The sequence below is a fragment of the Gadus macrocephalus genome, chromosome 8 (assembly GCF_031168955.1).
Source record: "Gadus macrocephalus chromosome 8, ASM3116895v1".
NCBI classification, from domain to species: domain Eukaryota; kingdom Metazoa; phylum Chordata; class Actinopteri; order Gadiformes; family Gadidae; genus Gadus; species Gadus macrocephalus.
Genome location: NC_082389.1, coordinates 4355686 through 4380210, shown reverse-complemented (window position 1 = coordinate 4380210; position 24525 = coordinate 4355686). Strand labels below are relative to the sequence as shown.

At 44.1% G+C, this 24525-nt stretch overlaps 3 protein-coding genes across 5 annotated transcripts in view; all 3 read right to left on the bottom strand.

Moving 5' to 3' along the window:
- Positions 1-5695, bottom strand: part of spidr (scaffold protein involved in DNA repair) — an 18830-nt gene extending 13135 nt beyond the window's left edge. The window contains exons 1-6 of the mRNA XM_060058347.1: positions 5481-5695; positions 5143-5307; positions 4916-4979; positions 4387-4578; positions 3843-4043; positions 2966-3159 (exon numbers count right to left, since the gene is read on the bottom strand). Of these exons, the coding sequence (XP_059914330.1) occupies positions 2966-3159; positions 3843-4043; positions 4387-4578; positions 4916-4979; positions 5143-5307; positions 5481-5495 (831 nt within the window). The 5' untranslated portion in view covers positions 5496-5695. The remainder of the gene's footprint in view (positions 1-2965; positions 3160-3842; positions 4044-4386; positions 4579-4915; positions 4980-5142; positions 5308-5480) is intronic.
- Positions 5696-6066: 371 nt separating this feature from the next.
- On the bottom strand, positions 6067-16373 carry mapre2 (microtubule-associated protein, RP/EB family, member 2). 3 transcript variants are annotated; one of them, XM_060058166.1, is made up of 7 exons: positions 16224-16373; positions 12759-12886; positions 12041-12186; positions 11422-11638; positions 10078-10220; positions 9166-9324; positions 6067-7574 (listed from the first exon to the last, which is right to left on the bottom strand). In XM_060058166.1, exons 2-7 carry the CDS (start codon positions 12877-12879, stop codon positions 7473-7475), a joined length of 888 nt encoding a protein of 295 aa, XP_059914149.1. In that variant the 5' UTR covers positions 12880-12886; positions 16224-16373; the 3' UTR covers positions 6067-7472. The 3 variants fall into 3 exon arrangements, with proteins under 3 accessions (XP_059914149.1, XP_059914150.1, XP_059914148.1); XM_060058167.1 differs by lacking the exon at positions 16224-16373 and adding an exon at positions 15874-15896; XM_060058165.1 differs by lacking the exon at positions 16224-16373 and adding an exon at positions 14198-14486.
- A 1179-nt stretch (positions 16374-17552) lies between these two features.
- dtna (dystrobrevin, alpha) overlaps positions 17553-24525 on the bottom strand; it is a 14431-nt gene continuing 7458 nt past the window's right edge. The window contains exons 9-17 of the mRNA XM_060058346.1: positions 24160-24273; positions 23899-23995; positions 23387-23407; positions 21879-22074; positions 21361-21450; positions 21139-21259; positions 20434-20542; positions 19660-19698; positions 17553-18875 (exon numbers count right to left, since the gene is read on the bottom strand). Coding sequence (XP_059914329.1) covers positions 19681-19698; positions 20434-20542; positions 21139-21259; positions 21361-21450; positions 21879-22074; positions 23387-23407; positions 23899-23995; positions 24160-24273 — 766 coding nt within the window. The 3' untranslated portion in view covers positions 17553-18875; positions 19660-19680. The remainder of the gene's footprint in view (positions 18876-19659; positions 19699-20433; positions 20543-21138; positions 21260-21360; positions 21451-21878; positions 22075-23386; positions 23408-23898; positions 23996-24159; positions 24274-24525) is intronic.

Below are 24525 nucleotides of genomic sequence, written 5' to 3'. Positions count from 1 at the left end.
CATCTGGTGAGTCAGCCGCAGGTTAGTCTATGCTTTATATGGAGCGATAAAACTCTCTGTTGCTGTATCCTGTTCAATCCGGTTTCATGTGCTACAACAAGTATGTGAATGAGCATTCATAGTGGATCAAATTGGAACTTTGATCCAGTTCAATCCAAACCAGTGTGTCTTAAAACATGTCCTGTGTAAATATGTTTAAAGTTATAAGCAGACCACTTAATATCTGCTTGGAGGATTTTAAACCAATGTGTATGTATGTGTGTGTGTGTGTGTGTGTGTATGTGTGTGTGTGGTGGGGGGGAGGGGGGGTGTATGGTAGTAGTATTTGATCTGATCAAACACACAAAAGTCAACACCATCCACCGTCGAACTTGCACCTGTAGGTACTGACACCAAATCACCAAATGTCATCACCCAAGTTTCACCCTCTGAAGGAGATCTCTCCAGGGCTCTTGCGGGGCTCGTCAACTCAAACCTATAAGTTGGGCGACAGCAACTTACGTTTGATGTGCTGACGTCAGCATATCGGTGACAAGAGGAAGTGGCCGGGGCCCGCGGGAGAGATAATAATCCACCCGAAAGCTTCCTCTCGAGACTCAAACAGCGGCCTGTGTCATAAGGCTATCTGTCAGCAACGACCCCGTGATGCTGGGAGCACTGTGCTTAACTAGGAGTAAACGCATGCAGACAAGCTCATCACAGTGCTGCCTGTGATGTACTGATCGTTGCGCTTTGCACCAGTTTGAAAAAAAAAAAAAGGCGATTTCAACATTTGATGACCACAATCCTCTTGAGGTTAAAAAAAAACCACAAAGTCATACCGACCTCCATCATCCAAGACTGGCTGGCGAAATTCATAATTTACCAGGTTTTACTGTGCCAAGACCGGTTTACACTTCGGCCCTGAGGTGGGCGAGTACATGCAGAAGACAAATTAACACTCCTTTACAGTCTGGGCCATGCCAGCCCTGCCTTCAGCAAACATTGCTCCCAAGTGACTTGTGGCCAACACCAACTTATCCAAGACACCACGGAGTGGGCTACAAAAGGCCTACTCAAAATCAACAGGGTAAACATTAACCCAATGTACATGGGACGAGATAGATGGCAATCAGAGCAACCTGTGGCTTCCAGTATAGCAAGGCTCATTTAGACTCTGATTCAGAGTCTAATTTTAAAAGGACTAAATACAGAACGGTTTGCAGTTAAGAGTCGCCACAAAGGTAAACACGCGCTGACCACAAATATAATGGTCTGTATAAATATTTGATTTGGACACGGGCTCTGCCTTATTTTAAATGCGTCCATCCAAACCTGAGTTTAAATCAAGTGTCTGTGTAAACTCATCAACTTTTAAAACATTGAAAATAGCGTTTCACAGCGAAGACCATTTGCACTGCTTGTTCAAGACCACATGTGATTTCTCAGCCATTATCATGACACTTAGATACTCCACCTAGTGGAAATTCTAATTTCCAGGGGAATTTCCCTGGCTTAACAAGGGGGATGAACCCAAATTAAAATGGAATAAGCGTCAAAATATCTGACAACACATGCGCATTTGTCAATAATTAGTCCATAAAAGTATAGAAACATTGGATTTGACTTAATAACAATGAATGTCAAATATAAAACATGATTTACCTTTAGTATCGATATTCGTATACAAAGTCATAAGATTTCGACAAGCAGTTAGTAGTTGGCTAATACAATTTCTGCATCAAATTAATATAAGAGCTCTAGTACGAGCTGTTATACATATGCATAGTGTATAGTATATGTATGCATGTACAAATGTATGCATGCACAAATGTATTTATGTATGTATGCACAGTATGTATGTACATAGAGCTGTTTGGTGTTTATAGAAAATCTGAAAACTTCCTTCTGACAGGGATGTTCAAATAAATAATGCCACTAATTTGAAAAGCTCTCCGAAGAACCACGATATGCATCATTTAAACATTGCCATTACTTCGGTCACCCATATGAGATATGACATCGTCAAAACATCTGGTACAATTCACTTTTCACATATCCCACTCAAATATCAAACTACAATTAAACACCCCTTGAAAATAATTGTTTCATTCTTTAAAACAACATGAAACGTCGACAACACCCAGTGAGCCACACACTAGTCAAGTACTGTGATTATGCTAACCCTTTTGCCCAAACTAGAGTTTGCATAAGAGAGGGTATGACCCCACCTAGTGTCCATAAGAACACCTTTCTGCTAGTTCAATCCCAACAGATTCATCACCATCACCACACTAATGAATAACTCCTAAATACTAACTGAGGGGGCAGCCAGAGGGAATCTCCCTGCCACAGCATAGCATATTTCCAAGCATAACAGGATGTTACCGCCACATAAACGGAGGAATGTGAAGAGGTCCAGCAGGATTACACTGGAGAGGTACAGCATGCGTATCACTGCCGGCCAGCTGTGCGTTAGCAGATTTACGGGATTAATACGAGAGAGAGTAGGGAGGGAGACAGATTTTGTTCGGCCTTGCTTTCGTTCCAAAACGTTGACAATATAATATTAAGTTAATATCTACAATTATTAATTGTATATGGCGGTTGTATTTTCCTGTATAGAAGACGTCTTATTTGTTTTAAGATAGTATTGCTAGTACAATCATATTATTGCGTGGTCATGCAGCAAAGGAATCCTATCGGAAACCTAAAACTCCTCGTTTCCTGTTTCGATATTAGGATTCTTTTTTGAGATCTGGTGAGGCTTTCAAAGTGTAATTCTAGACGGACCGGTCTACATTATGTTGATTGGAAACCTTTACTCTCTTTTACTGTTTACTAGTGCTGGCTGAGTTAGTGTATGCCAATTAACCTCCAGTGACACGATCGGTTGAAAACCAACCAAGCGAAACAAATTGAATCACCTATCTGCACTCAGATTTTGAGGTCTGGTTCTGAATCTAAAGTCTGAATTGAGAGATCATAGTTGTATAAACCTATTTAACTTCATTTGATACGATTGGCATTTACTTACCCCTGGTGATATAGGTGCTTTCAGGCCCCCGTGGACGGCATGCCGTGGAGACTCACACTCAGATATATGACCCGCAGTGTCACGTTTCAACTGATCAGGAGAGCCGTTCAGATCACTGTCCGAATCAATGATGGGAAGGTCTTCTGAAAATAGAGTCAGAAAACATGAACAAGGAACAGGCATCCATTCCTCAGCGATCATTTGACAATGTTCCTGTAGCCTAAAATATAAAGCACCGAACAAATGTTTATTAACATAAATCAAACGTCCATGCTTGAGGATTGTGTAATGACGTTTAATCAAAACTATCAGTGACAATAGTGTATAAAGTAGAGCTAGGTGATAGTTGATTATGGGGGCCGATGCCGATATTAGGGCGTAAAAGATTACAGATATCGATATATATCAGCCAATATTAGAAATATAGATATATCTGCCTTTTAAATCTTGGTATGCTGGGGATGGAGCAGGGATTTGGGATTGGCTGCAGTCTCTCAAGCAATGCTTCGGGCCATAGCAACATCCCATTAAAACCATGAGCAACAAGAACCAATAAGCTGTAAGGTGAGGAGCTACCAACCCCCCCACACAGAACTGGATTTAAAACTGTTAGTGTTGGGAGCCTTTACATGGAGGAGCTCTCTCTCTCTCGAGGTTTTAGAGGATTTATAAAGAGGTGATTACGTTAGTAAATCGACACTTTTTCTAAAGTTTTCATATCGGCAAACACAAACAGCGATACCGATAAATTAATCGGCCAAACTATAGATCGGTCGGGCTCTAGTATAAAGTCTTCATCAGCGGCCGACGCGGTCTCAGGGGGTACCTTCATCAGTGGGTGGTTTGGCGGAGCACTCAACAGCGGCGGTGGGTCGGAGAGTTTTCCTACGCCTCTCTGGTGGTCCGGGAGCCATCGCTCTAGCAAGAGACCGGTCGCGATCTGTATCCGACCGCTCACTCTCACTAGACGACGTCCAGGCGATGTCCAACGGGTCCTCGTCGTCACGGTGACTGGAGATGCTAGGCGCTGTGCGAACCATGGATAAAGAAGATCAGGTTTATTTTTGTACTTTGATTGAAGATATCGCTATGGAATCTGGTAACCCCTGACAACAAAATTAACTAGCCTAAGACGAGTTACTGTAGAACTCAAGTTTGGACCATGAATAAAGACAGCACTGTACCTCTTCACAGTGATTTTGTATTCACCGTCAGACGTATATCGTGATGCATCGTTATAGGATTTTCTAACAATAACAATTGGTCATCGCAGAATCGCTGTATTGCGATATTATCTGTACCGTGGGCCATGTAACGCGCATCGTATTGTGAGGTACCCTGTGATTCCCACTCCTACTCAGCATCTGTACCTTCACCAGCAGGGAGCGCATGCGATGCTCTGCCGGCTGGTCTCTGTGTCTTTCTCTTCCTCTCTTGTCGTTTAGGAGGCACAGCTTTAGCCAGAGACTGCTTCGGCCTCTCGTCACCCGACCCCTCATTTTCACTGGAGGTCCACGCTATGTCCACGGGGTCGTCGTCATGGTGACCAGAGCTGTCATGCACTAAGTTACCATGGAGAGAGAAAGTATATGAGATCTGACCGACATCTGGTTCAATGAGTCTCATACATTCGCGTCCAACGTGTCCATTACATACTATGCAAAGTACTTGTGTTATGACAATTCTAATCTTATCCTAGCTATCTTTGTTGTATACGGGGAATGGGTTAAACTAACAATTGTTAGGGCTTGGCACTTGGTTCTATGAATATCCTTACTGTACGGACAGTGATATATTGTTGTTTCTCTTTCTTCTGACATATGTACTGTATTGTAAGTCGCTTTGCATTAAATCGTCTGATAAATGCCCTCAATGTAAATGTAATTCCAGAAAGGGTACCTGAAAAAGAGGCTGGGTCCAACTTCCTGACAGCAGACAATGTCCTTCCAGACGAATGGCCATCCTATAGTAAAAACAAGTGTGTTGCGTCTGTGCATATCTCACATTCAAAACTGAATAACAATTATTGATTAAATAATTTACCTTGAGGATGCGCATGTGTTTATGCACGCCAAATGGAGTACATAAGTACATTCCACTTGGCGAAAAAACAAAAACAACCTTACCTTGACTTTAGGAAGGTCAATAAAGCTCTCCCCACACCTCTCCCACGCCCTGGCGGCTGACTTGCCGGTGGATGGGGCAGTTAACCCCGCCGCGGTGTTAGCGCTGTTGTGTCCGACCTCATCCGGGAAGACAACACACCTGATGTCCCTGGAGAACTTCTTACGCTACAAGTAGAACATAAACCGAATTGTTTTTCGCAGACAGAAGCAACCCCAACCCAAAAACAAGCACACACTTTTAAATAAATGCGAAAAACCAACACACCCAACTTCTGAGGCAGAGTTTGAATCCAATTTGTAAACATGTAGTTCGCCAGGCTAGCTGTGAGGCTACGTACCTTTAGAGAAGACATGCTGGCATCTTTCTGGCTCTTATGTTCACATACTGGCGGGGATACAAGGTCAGTTGAGGGGCTGGACTCGTAGTTTACGACATCATCGTTTACCGGTGTCGAAAGGTGTTAGTTAAGCAACTCTGAACGTCTTGGTCAACTGCTACATGGAGGGTACCGCTAGGCTGTGTGCGTTTGTTTTAATGGCCGGGGTGCGCCGGATGGGGGTTAGTATGTGTGTGCGTGCAGTTTCTTCCCTCGTGAATGTACCCGACATAGAAAACAAGCACACATTCATTCAGTTTACTTGTGTTCAAAGTTGCGCAATCTGTAAAAGCATATTTTCGCAATTGCAGAACATTTTGACGAAATATTGGATTGAAGCATTGTTTAGTCTGTGGTTGGCTCTGGTTGAAGTCCAATATTGTAATCTGGTATGACTACGTGTGTCAATGCGGTTAACAAATCCAAATATTTCAGCGCCATGAAGTTTTGATTGTCAATGCTAGCAATTTTTGTTTTCATTCATGCATTCATTCATTAATTTATTTGAAGAACCTCAGGTTGGAGTGACATGAGATTGACACACTCCTTCAGGCTCCCGTAGGTGAAAGGTTTTATTACAGCACGCCGTTCTACACCCGTCAAACATCAAGTTAAACATACAAAAGCTCACTTAACATTGTTTTTTTTTTATTAAATATGTAAAAAGCGGGTCAAGTTATTCACAAATAAAATGCAAACATGCAACACAGTTTGGGGAATGCATAATGAGTGGGACATAAAAAAAAACACTATTCATACTTATTGACAGTTTACATTCCTTTTCATTTACACAACAGTATCTGACTAAAGCATTATGGTGCACTGCTGAGTTCAATAATAGTAAATGTAACATTATGAACAGGTAATTACTGGAATATAGCATGTCAAATAACTCAGTGAACTTACACACATCTTTTCTAAGTAGTGTGATTGACAAATCATTTATAATATATATTATATCCATGGAACAGATATCAGTGGCAATGTGCTGCAAAGTATAAAAACAAAAAACGTTCTCCAACTTGATAAGACTAGGCCACAACAAATGCATTTTCCTCCCCTATGTTTATGACCTACTAATTAACCGGTCATCAAACACCAAACCATTTTACCAACATTAGTCACACACAATCGGTATGAGTAATACATTTTTGAGCTCACAATTATCTGAAAAATTGTGTTTTATGAAGATAGTCATCGTACAGTCCTAGTTGGTTTTTCAACTCTACACTTTGTTCACAATTAACTGACTGTGTTGTCTCCTCTTCCAAAGGATTCAACGTAAGGTCGTATACTTTAATACTAATGCTAAGGCTTAATAAATATGGTGAAAGTGTGTGGACCAATTGTCCACTCCTAGGTCAAATGTCAGTGCAACACATGGAAGGAGGTTTTATAAGAGCTACTATGAGCCCTTTCAGGGCTTTTTCTTATTGCGTTTGTGTGATTAACGTGGTTGATATGTAAAAAAGACACACAAAAAAATCTGTAGAAAACGAAAGGGAGCGAAGATGCACAAATTAACACTTGTACTGACAGGTAGAAGTAACCCGTCTGGACTTCAGCATGTCCTCATATTCAGGAATCTGATTGACCTGTCAACACCCACACACACACACACACACACACACACCGTCCATGGAAACTCCTGTGATGGTCTGAGCTTGTCTGCGCGTGGAGGTAAAAGTGACCCAAACCGGCCATGGGCAGTTCACCAACAATCAGAAAAACACAGAATATCAACTGGCAGGATTTAAGAAAAATCATGAACTGAAAAAGAACGGATGGTGGGTTCTTTCTGGGGAGCGGGGGGGCGGGTTGGGGGCGTTGCTTCATTTGCTCAGTCTTCAAGAGAACAAAATAAAGAAACCACGGTGGAAAAACTTAAAATCCTTTGACGGTTGTTGTCACTATAAAAGAAGGGCGTGGGGTTGCAGTGAGCGAGGACAACAGTCAGTATTCATCCTGTTCTGCCTGATCGTCTGGTACCTCCTCCTGGGCCAGCTGTGGGTCGGCCTCTTCTCCGTCCCCCTCAGCCAGCTCCCCAGCCCCCTCCTGAAAGACAATGTATGGTTGACGGCTATGTAACCTAAATTGGCCTGGTCAATAACCCTTGTGGTTAGTTCAGGAGGCAGAGCGGTTTTCACTTGTAACCGGAAGGTTGCTAGTTCGATCCCCAGAGCGTCACGGTCAGCACGACATCTCACCCTAAAACTGCTCCGGAACGAGCTGGCTGTCTCCTGGAATGGTTTACTCCGCAGTCGGTGGGAAAATGTGCGTGTGAATAAGTTGCTTTGGATAAAAGCATCTGCTTCATGCCCTAAATGTGAAAACAGCATCATCTCTGGTGGAACATGGATGAATGGTTTCTCTGTCTGATACACTCAGTTTACAGTCAATTGGTTGTTCAGTTGAGGGTGTGGTGTGCTGAGTGTCAGCACCGTAGTAGCATGAGTTTTGTTCGGCGATGTGTGACCCGTTTTTGAGTAGTGTGTGTGATGTATTTTTTTCATTTACAACCAAGTTGTCTGTCAATTGCATGTAATCATGCATAAAAGCTTTTCAAATGGACATTTATAAAATATAAATGTGGAAATGAAAATTGGTGATGTTTGTTAGTGTCTTTCTTATCACTCCGCAAGTAGTCCGGTAACTTATCAACCCCAGCGTGTCCGGTTGCTAAGCGACGTCATCGTCTTTGGCGGACTATTTCTCTGCTGATCGCTTATTTTTCCCGATTATGACCGGCGTTCTGTTCATTATCCCTTACATAACAGCACTCTCTCTCTCCAAACAGTCTTGGCTGCGCACTCTCATCCAAATACGTATTGTTTTCGGCGGAGGAGGGGGTAGATATAAAGACCGGACGAGAAACTGACGTTGCTTTGCTGTCCTTCATCTTAATTGAAGAAGCAGGCAGAGAAAAGCTCTCTCCTGCTGGGCTTTCATTAAAATCAAATACATAAAAATGTCGCAGCCAGTCCAGATGTGTCAGGTGTGCGCTAGAGACATACGAACATACGCTTACCACTTTTGTAAATGCCATATATATAGTACATTCGGATCGCATGATAGGAATAGAGCTATTCTGATGAGAAATCGGATCAAAAGTGTCCATGTAAACGCGGCTAGTGTGTTGGATTCATGTCAATGTGTATTTAGAGACATTTCAATTTGTGGAAAAAATTGCAGGGGGAATATAAAAAATAAGTCGAATCAACCAAAACTTTCGCGACCCCCCTGCAGTACCTCCACAGACCCCCTGGGGGTCGCAGGCCCCCCTGTTGAAGACCTTTGCCCTAGACTGTGTTCTCATCAATACGTAAAGGACAACAAGGCATTGGCACTTAATGTACGCACTTATTGTATGTTGTACGTCCTGGCACTTAATGTATGCACTTATTGTACGTTGTACGTCCTTTCAAAAATAGTACTTAGCATTGTGTAGTGTCTTATACTAGCTATCTTTGTTGGATACGGGTAATGGGTTAACCTCACAATTGTTAGTGCTTGGCTCTTGGTTCTATGAACATCCTTACTTTACCGACAGCGGTATATTGTTTCTCCTTCTGACAAATGAGACACTTTGGATAAAAGCGTCTGCTAAATGCCCTGAATGTAGATGTGAATGCAGAGTCAGACTGACCTGTTCGTCTGCAGAGTAGAGGACCTCCATCAGTCGGTCCACAAAGGGGGCGTTCTCCTCCCCTTGCTCCTGGCACAGCACCTCCACCTCGCGCAGTTTGCTGAAGTAGAAGTCTCGCTCCTTCTCCACCCCTTCCAACGCCAGCTTCAGTGTACTCATCTGGGAGGAGTCACGGTTAAAATTAAAGCAATGTTCGAGATCAACCACACACCGTTTTAGCTAATGGAAAAAACAAACGTCGATATTTTTGTAGTCTGCTGTGATGCTGTCGGATCAATACATTGAATTCACACTGCCCTATGTATGCAGAGTACTTCACAAAGCACAAGGACTCCATTGAAAACAATTTCCATTCAGCCGAAAAGACGTGGCCTTGTTTATGACAGTTAGTCTATAATTTGTGAAGCACTAGAGGAAATGTGATGTTTACGCATTGATGGTTGGATTCTTGTGACTAAGTAAGAAATATAATACACACACAAAGCATCACTTCTTCAAATCCAGTAAAATCATTTTACATAAACTGCATCCACAAACATCATATCCAAGGGAATATTTTACTAGGAGCAGTATTCCCTTTTGCAAAGATACTTTTCTATTAACATCTATGAACACAGTATGTCATAAGAGAGAAACAGCTTGGTGATTTACGATTGATGATTAAAGATTTTATAACCACAGTAAATAAAGCCTTCATAAGAGGGTGCACTACGTGAGACATATCAATTGTTTGTGCTTTCACTTTGCTAATATCTACATCCAAAACCCAAAGAATGTGTGCTTTCCTAACCTTGAATCGTAACAGGCCCCTCAATCTTCTCGATCTTCCCCTCATCTCCAGAAGAGTTCATCCAGAACATGCCTCCATGCATACAAACAATACAGGTCAACAAAGGGGGGCAGTAAACCTACCTGTTCATTCAGAAGTGTGACCTGGACCTCCAGTTCCTTCTCTCCCTTGGCCGGGGTGGACGGCCCAGGGATCTTTTTGGCAGACGAGGGTCTAGATGACGGTGTTACGGACTTAGCTATAGTACAAGTGGGCCTGGAGACTCCTAAAGGAAACATCAGTGGTATATTAGATGCATTTACATTTAGATTTAGGGCATTTAGCAGACGCTTTTATCCAAAGCGACTTACAATAAGTACATTTGTCATAAGAAGTGCAACAATATATCGTGTCGGTACAGAAAGGATGGTCATAGAACCGAGTGCAAGTACAACAATCGCTAGGCTAACCAATTCCCCGTGTTACAGCAATGATAGCAGCTACTGCAGTTGCCACACAGTTAAGTACTATAATACAATACAATGCAATCTGTTTTGCAGGACGGCAGGACGTGGACGTGTTATTTATAGCAGACACTTACTAAGACACGCAACGGTATATAGAATTTACCGGTTAACAAGTTCAAAGACAGAGATGAAACTTATACTCTCAAACCAACCCAAAGACCAGCTACCAATATATAGCGTTTAGACATAATTAATCGATTAAAATAATATTGCTTCAGGCAAGTTCTTCAAGTTTAAAACTGGAACTTCCAACAGTACCACTGGCCAAACAATGAATATTTCTTTGCCTAGAGTGTAACACAATGGAAGCTTAGTCAGCCTGCTTGCATTGTCATGTTAGTTTACGATGATTAACAACAGTTGTGCTATCTACCTCTCCATTGTGAAAGAAACCATCGCACATGTATGTTATCTATCTACCTATATTGTGGCTGAGCGGGATTATAAACAGTGGGATAACATGACACAGCTGGAATAATAGAAACTCTAAATCATGGAATGAACTGTCTGCTCTTTTAGACGGCAATGCAAAAACACAGGCTGGATAACTGGCAGCCAAAAAAAGGAAGTCAAATTAACTTTCCAATCAGAATGAAATCCACTGATGGAGACAAACTGTAAAAAATATTTCAGTTCCAGGTATGCTGATGGGTCCATCAGCATACCTGGAATTAAATTTTACGCCATAATCTCCCATGGCTGCTGAGATATCTTCTTAGGCTTTAGGAGGATATCAACAAGAAGAGGCATCCACATTGACCACAAGATATGTGAAATAGAATCATCTGTCTAATTGTTACCATGTAGATGCAATATTTTAAGCAAAGCACCTTATGGTGCATAACCTGTACAACCTTGATAGCTATGTCCAGGTTATCGCCGTTCCTTTCGTTATCAGGTGACTCCAACCCACTAACACCAATGCCCCTTTGGTTCTCCAGGCGATCCACATCCACCTACCTGCTGTGGGGGAGCTGGCTGCGTGGAGGGACTTCTTGGGCAGGTTGAAGATCTGCTCTCCAGGGTCGGGAGGGGGGATGGCGTCCTGACCCTGCCTGGCCTGTACCGGGTCGTACTCTTTACCGTCGTAGTTCGCGTCGAAAAACCTCTTGAACCACTGGATGAAGTCCAGGTTGTCCTGAAACCTCCCCTTGACCAGCTTCTCTACGGGAATAATCTGGGAGGAGGGTGAGATGCAGGGGTTCAAACGTCAGGGACACAACAAGAGCAAGCCTTTAAATGGTAAATGGACTGCATTTATACTGCGCTTCTCTAACCAGTGGCCACTCAAAGCGCTTTCCAATATTGCCTGACATTCGCCCATTCATTCACACATTCACACACCGACGCCGTGAATGTGTCAACCACACAGGGCGACAGCCAGCTCGTTGGGAGCGGTCAGGGTGAGGTCTTTTGCTCAGGGACACCTCGACACTCGGCGAGGAGGAGCCGGGGGATCGAACCAGCAACCTTCCGGTTACCGGCCAACCCGCCCTACCTCCTGAGCCACATGCCCGCCCATTTACAAGTACATAAATGAATAGTAACAATAAGGATATGAGGATTCTCTCCGACTCACCTTGTCCACATTCACCCTTTTAAATGAGGCCTGCAACACTTTCCAATTGTGGATGTACTCATGCTCCAGTTTAGCTTGGAACTTGACCTTCTTAAGACTGACGCAGCCAGGAAAAAGTAAATCCATGAACTGGCAGTAGGCCGCTCCTAGATATGGAATACAATCACAAACAGTCAAAACCTTGGGGATTCATAAGGAATACGGGGAATTAACTCCCACTCATAGCCTAGTTGAATCTTTCTAGATAATCACCTCTCTCCAATAGCATGATTGTTATTATTGCTTTTGTGAAATAAGGCTAAATGCTTTAACAACAGTGAAACAGTCGGTGTTGTTAATATGGGCTAAGTGAAGCACGGGATAAGCCACGGTAATGTCTTCTTAAAAGCCCACTGGAATTGACATACTTTAAGGGCGTGTGAGCCGGGGCGACAGACAGGAGTGATTGTGATTAGATTACTGGGACCCAGCAGCAGGACATGCCCGGTTTGCAAGCTTTATTTATAGACGCCTCCCAGTCCCCCACCAAGAATAGGTGACTGCGTTACTCAGATTGATTTAACTTTATCACTGTGTCAAGCCGAGGCACTTGTTAGCTACGTAGTAATTAGTGCCTCTTACATGTCTGTTAACCAGTCTTACCCAGCTTATCGAAAAACAGTTGGCATGCACCCATGGCAACAATCACACCCGCCCTCCGGTTAAAACGGGATCTTACCTGATGACAGCTGCTCCACTTTTGTGTAGTTTAGGCTCAGAATATCATTAACCCAGGCAGTGATGTCATGCCTGCTCATAGTCTCCTGGGTTATTGAGGTAGAATATACGTTGACCGCCATCCCCCAACTGCAAGAGATGAATGAATACATTCTAATAAAGTCATAGTAAGGCCATACCTTCCAGCTTAGTACATCAAGCAATGCAAACCATGCATTTGAATCGTACGTTACAGATGTTGTTACGCCTTTAATACTTGGGTAATTAGACACTTGAAATTAAGGGGCATAGGAACGGGTTTCGAATTGGGATATTGATTTTGTCTTGGTTAAAGGGGCCAATATAACACAACGCACCACCACTTATTCTCAATTGTGGTAGTGAACAAGTTAATCCAACTTCTGTAACGCTTCTGTCCCAAATCACCATAATGCATCTTTAACACATTCAGCAAAGAAATCGCTTCCACAAGTCATAACACATTGTCTTAATGCGTTATTCCTCGATAATATCCCAAATATTAAACACGCAGGCCACAATCAGTGCAGTTATTGAAAACCTGCATTTCTCCTCCGAATTCCAAACCAAAACAGACCATCTCCCAACACTGGGTGTCTGGCTGTGCACCGAAGGAGGACCTGACGAAATTGCATGAAAGGCTGCATATTTTTTTGACCTTCGTGCAGCCCAGTTCGTATTCGTTGCGCTGTTTTTCGCGCACAAGTGCAAACACTCAATCCAAACCGGAGCCCGTTGCCACATCCATGCAGGAGGAGAGGCTCCACCGACGGGCTGGGGAGGCGGGAGCAGACTGGGCCAGCCGTTCCCATGTCAACAAAGCGGATGTACTGTTAGCTTTGTTAGCCATGCAGTAATAGCCGATCATGGGGGCTGTGTTGACGCTCGGCTAAATGTCCATTGTAAAACCTCACATCAAGGGTCGACCATGCAACCGGGCATCTATAGAGCCGCAACCGAATGCATGTTTGATCACACCGTTTGCTGCCATCAAACACCGAGCAGCATGACCTGCTCTGATGAATAAATGCCATTCTGTTGATGAGGGTGGCTGTCCATTCCCATAGCATTTGACACGTCGGTGATTGTGATCACTTCGATTCGGTGCTATTCGTCTACGAGTAAAGCATACAGTATACCCTGCAGCGGGGACCCCCATCAGACACTATCCTCTTATATAATTGTGCTGAAAAAAAACCAACCATGGATGGGCCTTTAGCGATTTGCGCCATGGCTCCAATGACAGGACTAGATAATAACAGAGGGCACGATGCGCCTTTACGACGCACACGCAAAACCGGCCAACGAAGAGTTGCACATCACCGTAAAAATCAAAATGAAACTGCAGCTATGATCAATCCCGTTTACGTCTCGCAGGCGTTATTATGAGACGGGATCAGATGCGGCATTACACGCGTTTACCTGTAGGCGCGCTCTCCTCGCACTGTGTTCTTTCTGTAGGGAATGATGTTGGATCCGTTGTCCTGGACCATGTCGTTGTTGTTCTCTCCATTTGGGGAAAGTACTTGGGTGGGACCAGGCATCGGGCCTCTTTAATAGTGAACAGATTATAGTCTGTTCCCCCTGTGCAGAAAGGACGATGGAAAAGCCTAAGAAAGTGCCGCACCTCAGGCTCGTTCCGTCTGCGTGTTCTTCACAGATCTCCGCCCGGTGACGTCGCTGCGCCCTGCCCACGTGACTGCAAGGGGTGGCCGCCTGTTCCTTTTTATAGTGGGATGTTTCACCCGGTGTGAATCTGATCTGATCTCATCATCAGCCATCAGGAGGAAGGCACGTCTGACACGAACTGAATTTTGATTTTTCTCGCCATGCAAATAGGATGGCCTTTGGTTGTTAATCAAGTGATCTGCAGTGATTGAATGATCACATAATGAAAGGCAAATGCAACCTTTCCGCTTCTTACAAGGAATAGGTGTTAAGCAATTTGCAGTAGAAGATGCATACAGTCGATGGATGTGTGCTGAAACAGTGAGTAGCTGACCTTTGAGGATTGTAGTACTACTGAAACTCACTCAAACCTTGTGCCTAGGGCAAAGCTGCGATACAGACATCCACACATTCAGCATTAAAACGTCCCCCGACCCAGTCTCTCAGGCTTCTAATTCTGGAACCTGAACATTAAGGCCATAACGAATACATTGGACAATGTATGGTTTTTTCAATGGTTTTGCTCAGTTTATGCACATTGGCTCTTAAAAGCTTAGATAGCAGACCGATGTGCAGGAAGCAGCAGGCCTGATGAGGGCTAAGTCTGCCAGATGTGTGACTATTACAAGCACATAGCTATGTTATGCTATGGGAATAATAACATGTGTAAAATGTTAAAAATCCACGATGCACGAGACAATCGCAAACAGACTACTACTACTACTACTACTACTACTACTAGTACTACAAATTATGCTTTCATAATCCAAAAGCAATACTGTGGCTACTAGCTAATACTGTGCCAACCGTGCACTTCACTACCACTAGATCCCTCCAAAGAATCAGACACCGTACAACTAATACCCTGCTGGCAATACTATGCATGCACACGTCTGCAAGATCACACGTCTGCATTCTTCAGAAAAAACAGCCCAACGAGGAACACACACACAATCCAAAGAAGTCATCGGATGGAAAACCCTTAAACTACAAAGAGCGGTGATTCATTCCCCCGGAAAGTGTTTTACAAACCCGTAGTTTTTGTTTTTTTTATGAACCAGTCGGTCACGTTACCACTATTTACTATGCAACATGGAAAGTTTCATAAACGCTGAATATGCGATATAAACCGACCTTCATGTGTGTGTGTGTGTGTGTGTGTGTGTGTGTGTGTGTGTGTGTGTGTGTGTGTGTGTGTGTGTGTGTGTGTGTGTGTGTGTGTGTGTGTGTGTGTCCTGTTGTCAACTCAAAAGCACACACGCAAAAAACTAGTTGTTCACAGGTTATGCAAATGTTGTAGGGCACCCATGTCAGAGCTCAGAGGAAGTCGTGCGTAAGCAAAGGCATCACGTCAAAACTCGCCCACACTCACAACTTCACCAACGGTCACAACTTAACCAATACGGTCCATGCAAGAACACAGTTCATACCTGTAATGTCGCGAGAACCAAGACAGAGTCTAGGACCTGAACGGACAGAGATCTGTCACTGAAGCTATGTTAACCTTATACTAACACACGTTTAGGTGCAACCCGAGTTCCCTGCTGTTGTGCATTTTGGAATTGATTAATTAATTTGATTTTTGGCATTGAGTTCAACAAATAGTAATGTGTGTGTGCCTGCACTTTGACAGAACCAGCCGCCACACACACAACAGCAGCAGAGCCTGCAAACGCACAAAGTAATCGATGCATGGGGAAGCTGTGTGATCCATCTCTCTGACTACTTTAGGAAGAGCAATTTCTGGACAAAAAAAAGCATAATAGTTGATTTGACTCACCAGTGAACTCAGATCCTATCCCCAGGTTACACGGTGTTAAAAAATCGGCTCTTTTCCTGAGTCACCCCACCCTCGACTGTGCGTTCGCACCGATTCGTGCTGGACGATGACGAGAACAACGCACCCCTGTTTGATTCGGTAAGACGACACCGCGGAGGCCGCTCATTGGTCGGTTTCTGACATCTGCTCTGAGTCCAACCAGTCATATCGCGATGCGTTGCTTCGTGAACGCGGTTGACAGTTCCCTCCACATCTACACATATGTCACTTTCCTTTTGATTCGGCCTTACATGCCTTATCAATTATTATATATTGTATACATCTATAGATATAGACAATATATCAATATATATTAAATACAATGCATAACATATCTATAACATATACATATATAAACAAATACATAACATAATGTAACGTAGTATATATTCATCTTTACATATACATTTATTTTTTTATTATTTTTTCAAGTTTAGATTGATTTGCAGCAGTGCAATCATTAATCTATTAACACAATGTACAGTTTACTGTAATCGTAGCAGCTGTTCGCCACACGGTGATCCAGCAGTTACAGCCCCACATTCCTCCAGAGCATAGAAATATAGGACTAGACAATCGCCTCGGGGCAAACAGTTGTACCCTGGCGCACCCTGTTTTCTAATCAGGCCGGGGTTTTTGAACGGTAGCGACTGCGCATGCTCGTAATTATTTTTGGTGAGGACTTCTTCATAGCCTCGAGATAATGAAACAATTCCAAATAAAGATCATGCAGTTATCACGGAGTCTGCACGCTTCCGGCCTAGTGGTTTTCCTGAAATGAGAATGAGGTGGTGGTGGTGGTGATGGGGGAAGGGGTTGTTATGCATGTTCTTTTTTCCTAAATAATATATATTTGAAATAAGGAATATATAGTAAATTGTGTTGACTTCTGATTTTAAACCATAGGGTTTTAGAGATCCATCTCCGGAAAATGCTTTTAAATATGAATATGGATTGGAAGTAGACTACAGGAATTGTTTTATTGAATTAACTGAAGGTTTCTGGTAGGCCTTGTGGTCTATTAAACATCTATTTATGGCTGTTTGGTTTTAATTAACTCAGATATACCGTCCCGTACTGCTGAGAGAGGGAAATCTTGAACATTCCCACTATGGAGCGTTAAACTGCATGGTTGCTCGTACGTTACGTCATAAACCCTCTGAATAATAGACGCTAGGTCAGGAGAACCACAGAGCTTATAGGACAGGTAATGAATGTATCGCCAGAAACAGACCGACTGAAGTGTATCAGGCTGGGATGAGGAGGAGAAACGGTTCAAACTTCACAAAATGGTGATACAGTGTCAACACTTTATTATGCATCTCCGCCATGCAAAGTCACTTAAAAGAACTAACTAAAAGAAAAGAATAATTAAACCAGATATATTTCACAAATTTCAGATTTAAGATGAACTTTCCATTTATTTTCGTAGCTGGGTTATGGTTTATGGACCCCCCAGAAGGGCCAGGAGCCAGGTGTGTGTACTGTATGTGTTTGTACGCGCGTGTGTAACAGTGATTCATGTGAGGGACGAACAGGCTACCATCTTGGTCATAAAATAAACGGAAATTAAATAATATGGGAAACAAACCTTCATCTATTTCTCTTTCAAGGGAGTATTAAAAAAGAAAATTTTGGATGTCTTTTCCGATGTAAAACATTTTGTTTCAGAGTAAATTTGGAATTCTTGCAAATGACTTTCTTTATATTTCTTTTCATTGAATTTCTATATTCTTCAAGCATTATCCGCTGTGTTTCAAAGCTGTGAAAACCCAGAATCGCCTGGGTTCATCGACATCAGACATCAAACGAGACAACATCTGTAAGCAGACGCTTCTTGCTTTATCCAGTGATGGAAAGCCACAATTCCTTAGACTCGTCTACGGTCTGTTAGAATGTGGCTAACAGATTGTTAGCTCCAGCTTGTTAGCCGCAGAGAATGTGGCTAACAAGCCTGTTAGCCACATTCTCTGCCGGGATTCTGAATAAATTCCAGAGAGAGGTCACTTAATCAGCCACGGCTGTATGCACAATCCCTGACCTGTGTCTCAAACCCAATCCACGCTCCTAGGAAATACTTTGACCCAACAAAAGCACAAAAGTTGGTCAAGACCAGTTATAACACAGCAAATCTATTGGGAAAATCCGGTCGTATATCGACTAGAATTATATTCTCAGTTTATATGGTCTTTGTGAGTCACATAATCTTTTTTTTTTTTTATCATGCTGAATAGAACAACCAAGTAATGAACCCAGTCTTTGTTTTTAGAATGAGAAATGAGGTAACTTAAACTTCACGGTTTGTCAGCTTGTATAACCAAACATAATGTCCACATAATAGCCAGACAACTCATTCAAAACTAGGGTAAGAAGTAGACATTTTCCGATGTTGTGTATTTATGGCACCTGTGGTAAAATAGACTGCTCAGCAATTCATTAGTTCTCCTCTTCATTTCACAGTATTGTCTCAAACATGTAGTGGGTTTAAAAATATACCTTTGAACAACTGTAATCTATGGTTGGTCTTGAAAACTCTCAATCTTCACTTCTTCATGAGCCTCTGTGTCATTTCCTCCTGCATCGTCTCCTGCCGTTCCTTCTCCTATTGCTTATCTGTCAAGAGAACAGTGGTTGGTGTTGTAAACATGGACAGGAGGAGCTCAGCCGACAGATACAGAATACAGAAATAGTCTGGGAGCATTTCAAACATTGCAACATTGCAACCACGCCATCATCAGTTGTGTAACGCTATGCAACTGTTTTTGTTTTTTCCCCCCCCAAGGGGTGACATTAAAATAGCCATGTGTTGGAGACTATCCCTCCTCATCACGTCTGCTGGTATTAAACTCTGGGCTTATTCCTCCATAGCTTCCGTTTGCAGGGCCCATAATGACTGCTCTCTCCAAATCAGGGAATCTGTTTACTCTGATGGATTACTTAACAGCACTAGGACGATACAAACACGCAGCATGTCGCACATCCCCCGCGGTCGACGCCCACCGCTCGCAAGACACTGTTACAGTGTTGCCCGTTACTACCCCGCCATTCGGAGCACGTTTTCCTCTCCTCTGAGTTAAGTAATCGTCGTTTGTCTCCAATACATTGTTTAAAGTCTAATTAGGTTTAGTGTATCAGTCTGACACCCTATTTGAATAATTTGCTCAGTAGGGAGGATCGCGGAAGTTGGATATTCTTCCCTAGGTTGGAGAAGCATAGCATTATTCAGATCATCTCCGACCTCCATTCATGGTATCTTTTTTCACTTGAAATTAAATGATTATGATTTACTTTTCTTAGCGGCAGCTATGTCATGTGACATGTACTGTAAACATGACTATGACGTGTAGGTTTGGAGTTATATCATTCATGTCAATTAAGGATAAGATCAAATACTTACCGGAAATATGAACAACCATGGTCACTGTTGTAGTGTCATCTATACATACATATATAGACACACACACACACACACACACACACACACACACACACACACACACACACACACACACACACACACACACACACACACACACACAGCGCAAGTATTTAGGAGAGAGATACAATGTTGTGAGAAAACGATATACACCAGACACAGACCAGGAAGTCAATTTGCACAGAAGAACAAATCATCCCAAGTGTAACGCTGTGTAATAACAGTGTCCATGCAAAGATTTGCGGAAGAAATACGTTCATTCTCTGCCAACTGAACAATGCAGGCGTTCAACAACAACTGCGTTGCCCAGGGAACACATTTTCTGTCTCCAAAAAGCGATCGGTGAAGAATTGTTGGTTACACATCCCCTGCACAAACAACGAATGTGGTCTGAAAACATTCGCAGGACTTTTGTGTATGCATGTGTGGGTGTGTGTGTGTGAGTGTTTGCATGTGTGTGTGGGATGAGTGTGTGTGTGTGTGTGTGTGTGTGTGTGTGTGTGTGTGTGTGTGTGTGTGTGTGTGTGTGTGTGTGTGTGTGTGTGTGTGTGTGTGTTTGCATGTGTGTGTGGGATGAGTGTGTGTGTGTGTGGGATGATTGTGTTTGTGGGAACGTATGCGTATTTGTGTGCGCCAATGTGTATTTGTGTGTGTGCATGTGTATTTGTGTGTGCGCCTTGCGTGTGTGTGAGTGTCTGGATGGGATGTTTCTGGGGAGCGCTCGTTTTGTCTTACCATACAGTCCTTCTCCGGCTCCTTCCTATGCTTCATCAGCTCCTCGGTCAGGAGCTCCGCCTCCAGCTGCCGGTCCAGGTCCATCTCGTAGCGGCCCTCGTCTGGGACACTGAGCCTGGCCAATAGGAGGAAGCAATGTCAGAACCAGCGTCCAATCAGTCAAGGGACTAGATACTTCTCAAAGCAAACAGCCCTCGTTGTTTCCATTTAAGGATGCCGGCGCTTTGATCCAAATTGCCTTTACAGTGACTGTATTTTGACCCATGTTATAAAGAGTTAGGGTTAAATGATAAACGGACCGCATCTATACAGCGCTTTTCTAACCAGTGGCCACTAAAAGCGCTTTACTACATTGCCTCACATCACACACGCACATTCACACACAGGCGGCGGTGTCAGCCACGCAAGGTGACAGCCAGCTCGTCGGGAGCAGTCAGGGTGAGACGTCTCACTCAGGGACACCTCGACACCCAGCACGGCTAGGAGGACCTAGGGTATCGAACTAGCGCCCATCTGGTAGCCAATCAACACACTCCTGAGCCGCATGCTCAGGAGTGGACACAGTTGGGGCATCTAGCTCGAGGTTTGACCGGTAAGTCAGACGAACTATCCTGGGCTAGGCGCAGCATTTTGATTGCAAACACTGGTTCTTCTTCTACTCGACATGTTTATTTTGGCGCACATACGCAGGAGCAAACACGACACAAGGCATACCTTAGCTTAGAGGCTAGCTGCGTAGCGAAGAAGGGATCCGGGGCCGACGGAGCGAGGCTGTCACTGCCCTCGAAATCAGAGTCCAAAAGGCTTTCCATCTCACTGCCACAGTCTGAACACAAGAGTGTTTACATTCACATGATTTTGAGGCATTCGTGAAGGCAGGGGGGTCAAAGGTCAGACGTGTGAGGTGTGCCTGTGCTGTGCCCTGACCGGAGTTCAGCTCCTTCACCAGGAATGACATCGTGCTGGTGATGGAGTCGGCGGCGATGAGGAGGTCGTTCCTCAGGTTCCTCCGTGGCCCTTTAGAAGCAGAACAGGCAGCAGGATGCTCATCGTCTCCCACCACAGCGCTGTACTTTAGGGCTGGGCCATAATCTATTAGCATTTACCGTTTTTAAGTGGTAGAGCTAATGTGATTCAAAAATTGGAGTATCCAGTTTTGTAGAATGATGTGTGTGTGTGTGTGTGTGTGTGTGTGTGTGTGTGTGTGTGTGTGTGTGTGTGTGTGTGTGTGTGTGTGTGTGTGTGTGTGTGTGTGTGTGTGTGTGTGTGTGTGTGCGTGTTACCCTGAGAGAAGGCCTACTTTACATCCTCTCCCACTCCCATGAGGGATGTGTGTGTGTGTGTGTGTGTGTGTGTGTGTGTGTGTGTGTGTGTGTGTGTGTGTGTGTGTGTGTGTGTGTGTGTGTGTGTGTGTGTGTGTGTGTGTGCGTGTGTGTGTGTGTTACCCTGAGAGAAGGCCTCCTGGACGTCCCCTCCCACTCCCATGAGAGAGTCCTGGGGGGGGTGTGTGGGGGTGGGGGTGGGGTGTGTGGGGGGGGTGTGTGTGGGGGTGGTGCCGGCCGACTCTGAGTGGATGGGGGCGGGGATTGGCCGGCACGCCGTGTGGCTGGGGGAGGACCGGGGGGAGCTGGGACCCTGAGTCTGGAGAGACACACACACGCACACACACACACACACACACACACACACGCGCACGCGCACACGCACACGCACACGCACACGCACACACACACACACACACACACACACACACACACACACACACACACACACACGTAAGTCATGGCCCACAGGCACAAACACACACACGCACACGCACACACACACACACACACACACACACACACACACACGCACACACACACACACACACACGCACACACACACACACACACACGTAAGTCATGGCCCACACACACTCACACACACACACACACACACACACACACACACACACACACACACACGTAAGTCATGGCCCACAGGCACAAACACACACACACACACGCACACACACACACACACACATAAGTCATGGCCCACACACACTCACACACACACACACACACACACACACACACACACACACACACACACAAACACACACACACAAGTCACGACACACACACACACACACATGCACATACACACGCACACAGACACACACACATGCACAAGAAATAACAAACAGGGACACACACACACACACGCACGCACGCACGCACACACACGTGTCACAACACACATGTACAAACAAGAGACAGAAGGGGAGACAGAAAGAGAGAAACGAGGAGGAGTAGGAGGAGAGAGGAAGGAAGAGGAGGAGGAGGAGGAGGAGAGAGAGAGGGAGAGAGGGAGAGAGGAAGATACACATGGAGAAAGAGAGCATTCAGTGTAGATAGATATACAGGATAATGAAAAAGGGTATAAAAGTTATAACCCCACCCTCTCCTCCAAAACCCATCCGCCCCAATAAATCAAGTGAGCATGAAATATGATTTAAATTCAAGAAATAATAATAAACAGGAAGAAATATCAAATTGACCGAGGCTGTGCATCTCAACGCCCACGTTATTCAAATTAGGTTACACTCTAGTATGGTAATGTTGTACAACACAACACAACATGAACACAAACATGGATTAGGGGACAGCTGCAAACAGCAGGTGATAATATTATACCACATATCATGAAACAAGTAGGTTGGTATTAAATCTAAAATTCAGTATATTGCGTTAAAAGCCTCTGCTGAATTCTCATTTTGCTTCTATTATTCACTGCACCAATAGTTATATCTCTATATTCATAATTATATTATTATAACAGATATATCCAACATGCTGTTAGCTCCAAATGCTTTTCATCTCTCAGAGCTAAATCACATCCAAGCACGTTACAATCTCAGTATTAATGTTTAGTTGCATTTATATTTTTTTGCACATTCCCAACTCACAGCTTGTTTCTGTTCTTCCTCCTGTGAGAACAGAGGTATCCACGTTTGTCTCAAAGCTTAAAAAACATCAGACTACATATGTAGGCATGTCTCTTTAACAATACACTCAGCTCTCGCTCCGGTCTGGGCCATGACTGGCACGGCGCTCAGCCGAGCAAGTGTAGTGGATTAGCATTGATCCCTTTAGGGCTAATACCATTGATATTCTGACCACTTAAGCCACTACAGTAAGCCGTTTATGGTGGCTTGTATTATGCACTTGTCTTATAGACTGCTGCTGATATTCTCACCCTGATGCCTATCCTTAAGAGTGAATACACGTTGTTCTGCATTGTTTATAACAAAATAATCCCATATTAAGAAAAGGAAATGTAATGATTGTTTAATTGTTAAACCATTCCGGTTGAAATGCTACGTAGCTTCAAAACCCTGCCCCCTAGCGGACACATTCGGTACTGCGCACCAGAACAGCTCCATTCACCGGCGGTGTGATTCAGACTCTAATCCCGAACCTTGAGCAGCATCATGAGTTGCTCCAGCTGCACCATGAGCTCCCTGCGGCTCTCCTGCAGAGTGGACATTCTTTGTTCGAGCTCATCTTTGCGTTGCCTGCCGAGAAAGGGAAAAATGACAAAAAAACACATTGGATCATTCCAAAGAGCAAAAGGCAAAACACACTGTCACCCTGATAAGGAACGTTTCCTTCGTCTTCTGAGCTCAGCGAGCAGAGTGGGGTTCTGCTGATGTAGCGGGGGGGAGGGGGCAGGGCCTACCTGAGGAGCCTGAGCTCTGCCAATAGGGTGGGGTTCTGCTGGTTCCGGTCGACGGTTGGCTGTGAGGCCTGCTCGTGTTGAATCCTCAGGCGCTGGATCTCCTGCAGGATCTCTCTGCAACGGACACATGTGTACACACACACACGCACGCACACCCACACACACACGCACGCATGCACACACGCACACATGCACACAGATGCGCGGGCGTGCGCACATGCACACGCACACACACACACACGTGCGCACACACACACACACACACACACACACACACACACACACACACACACACACACACACAAAACATACAAACATGCACACACACAGACAGACACACAAACACACACACACACATTATTGATT

Excerpts from the sequence above, each read along its gene's own strand:
- mapre2 (XM_060058165.1), bottom strand. The coding sequence starts at position 14,319 with ATGCCTGGTCCCACCCAAGTACTTTCCCCAAATGGAGAGAACAACAAC. Across the intron at positions 12,887-14,197 it reads CGAGGAGAGCGCGCCTACAG|TTGGGGGATGGCGGTCAACG; the intron begins GTAAACGCGTGT and ends CATCTCTTGCAG. Across the intron at positions 9,325-10,077 it reads TCACACTTCTGAATGAACAG|ATGAGTACACTGAAGCTGGC; the intron begins GTAGGTTTACTG and ends GACTCCTCCCAG.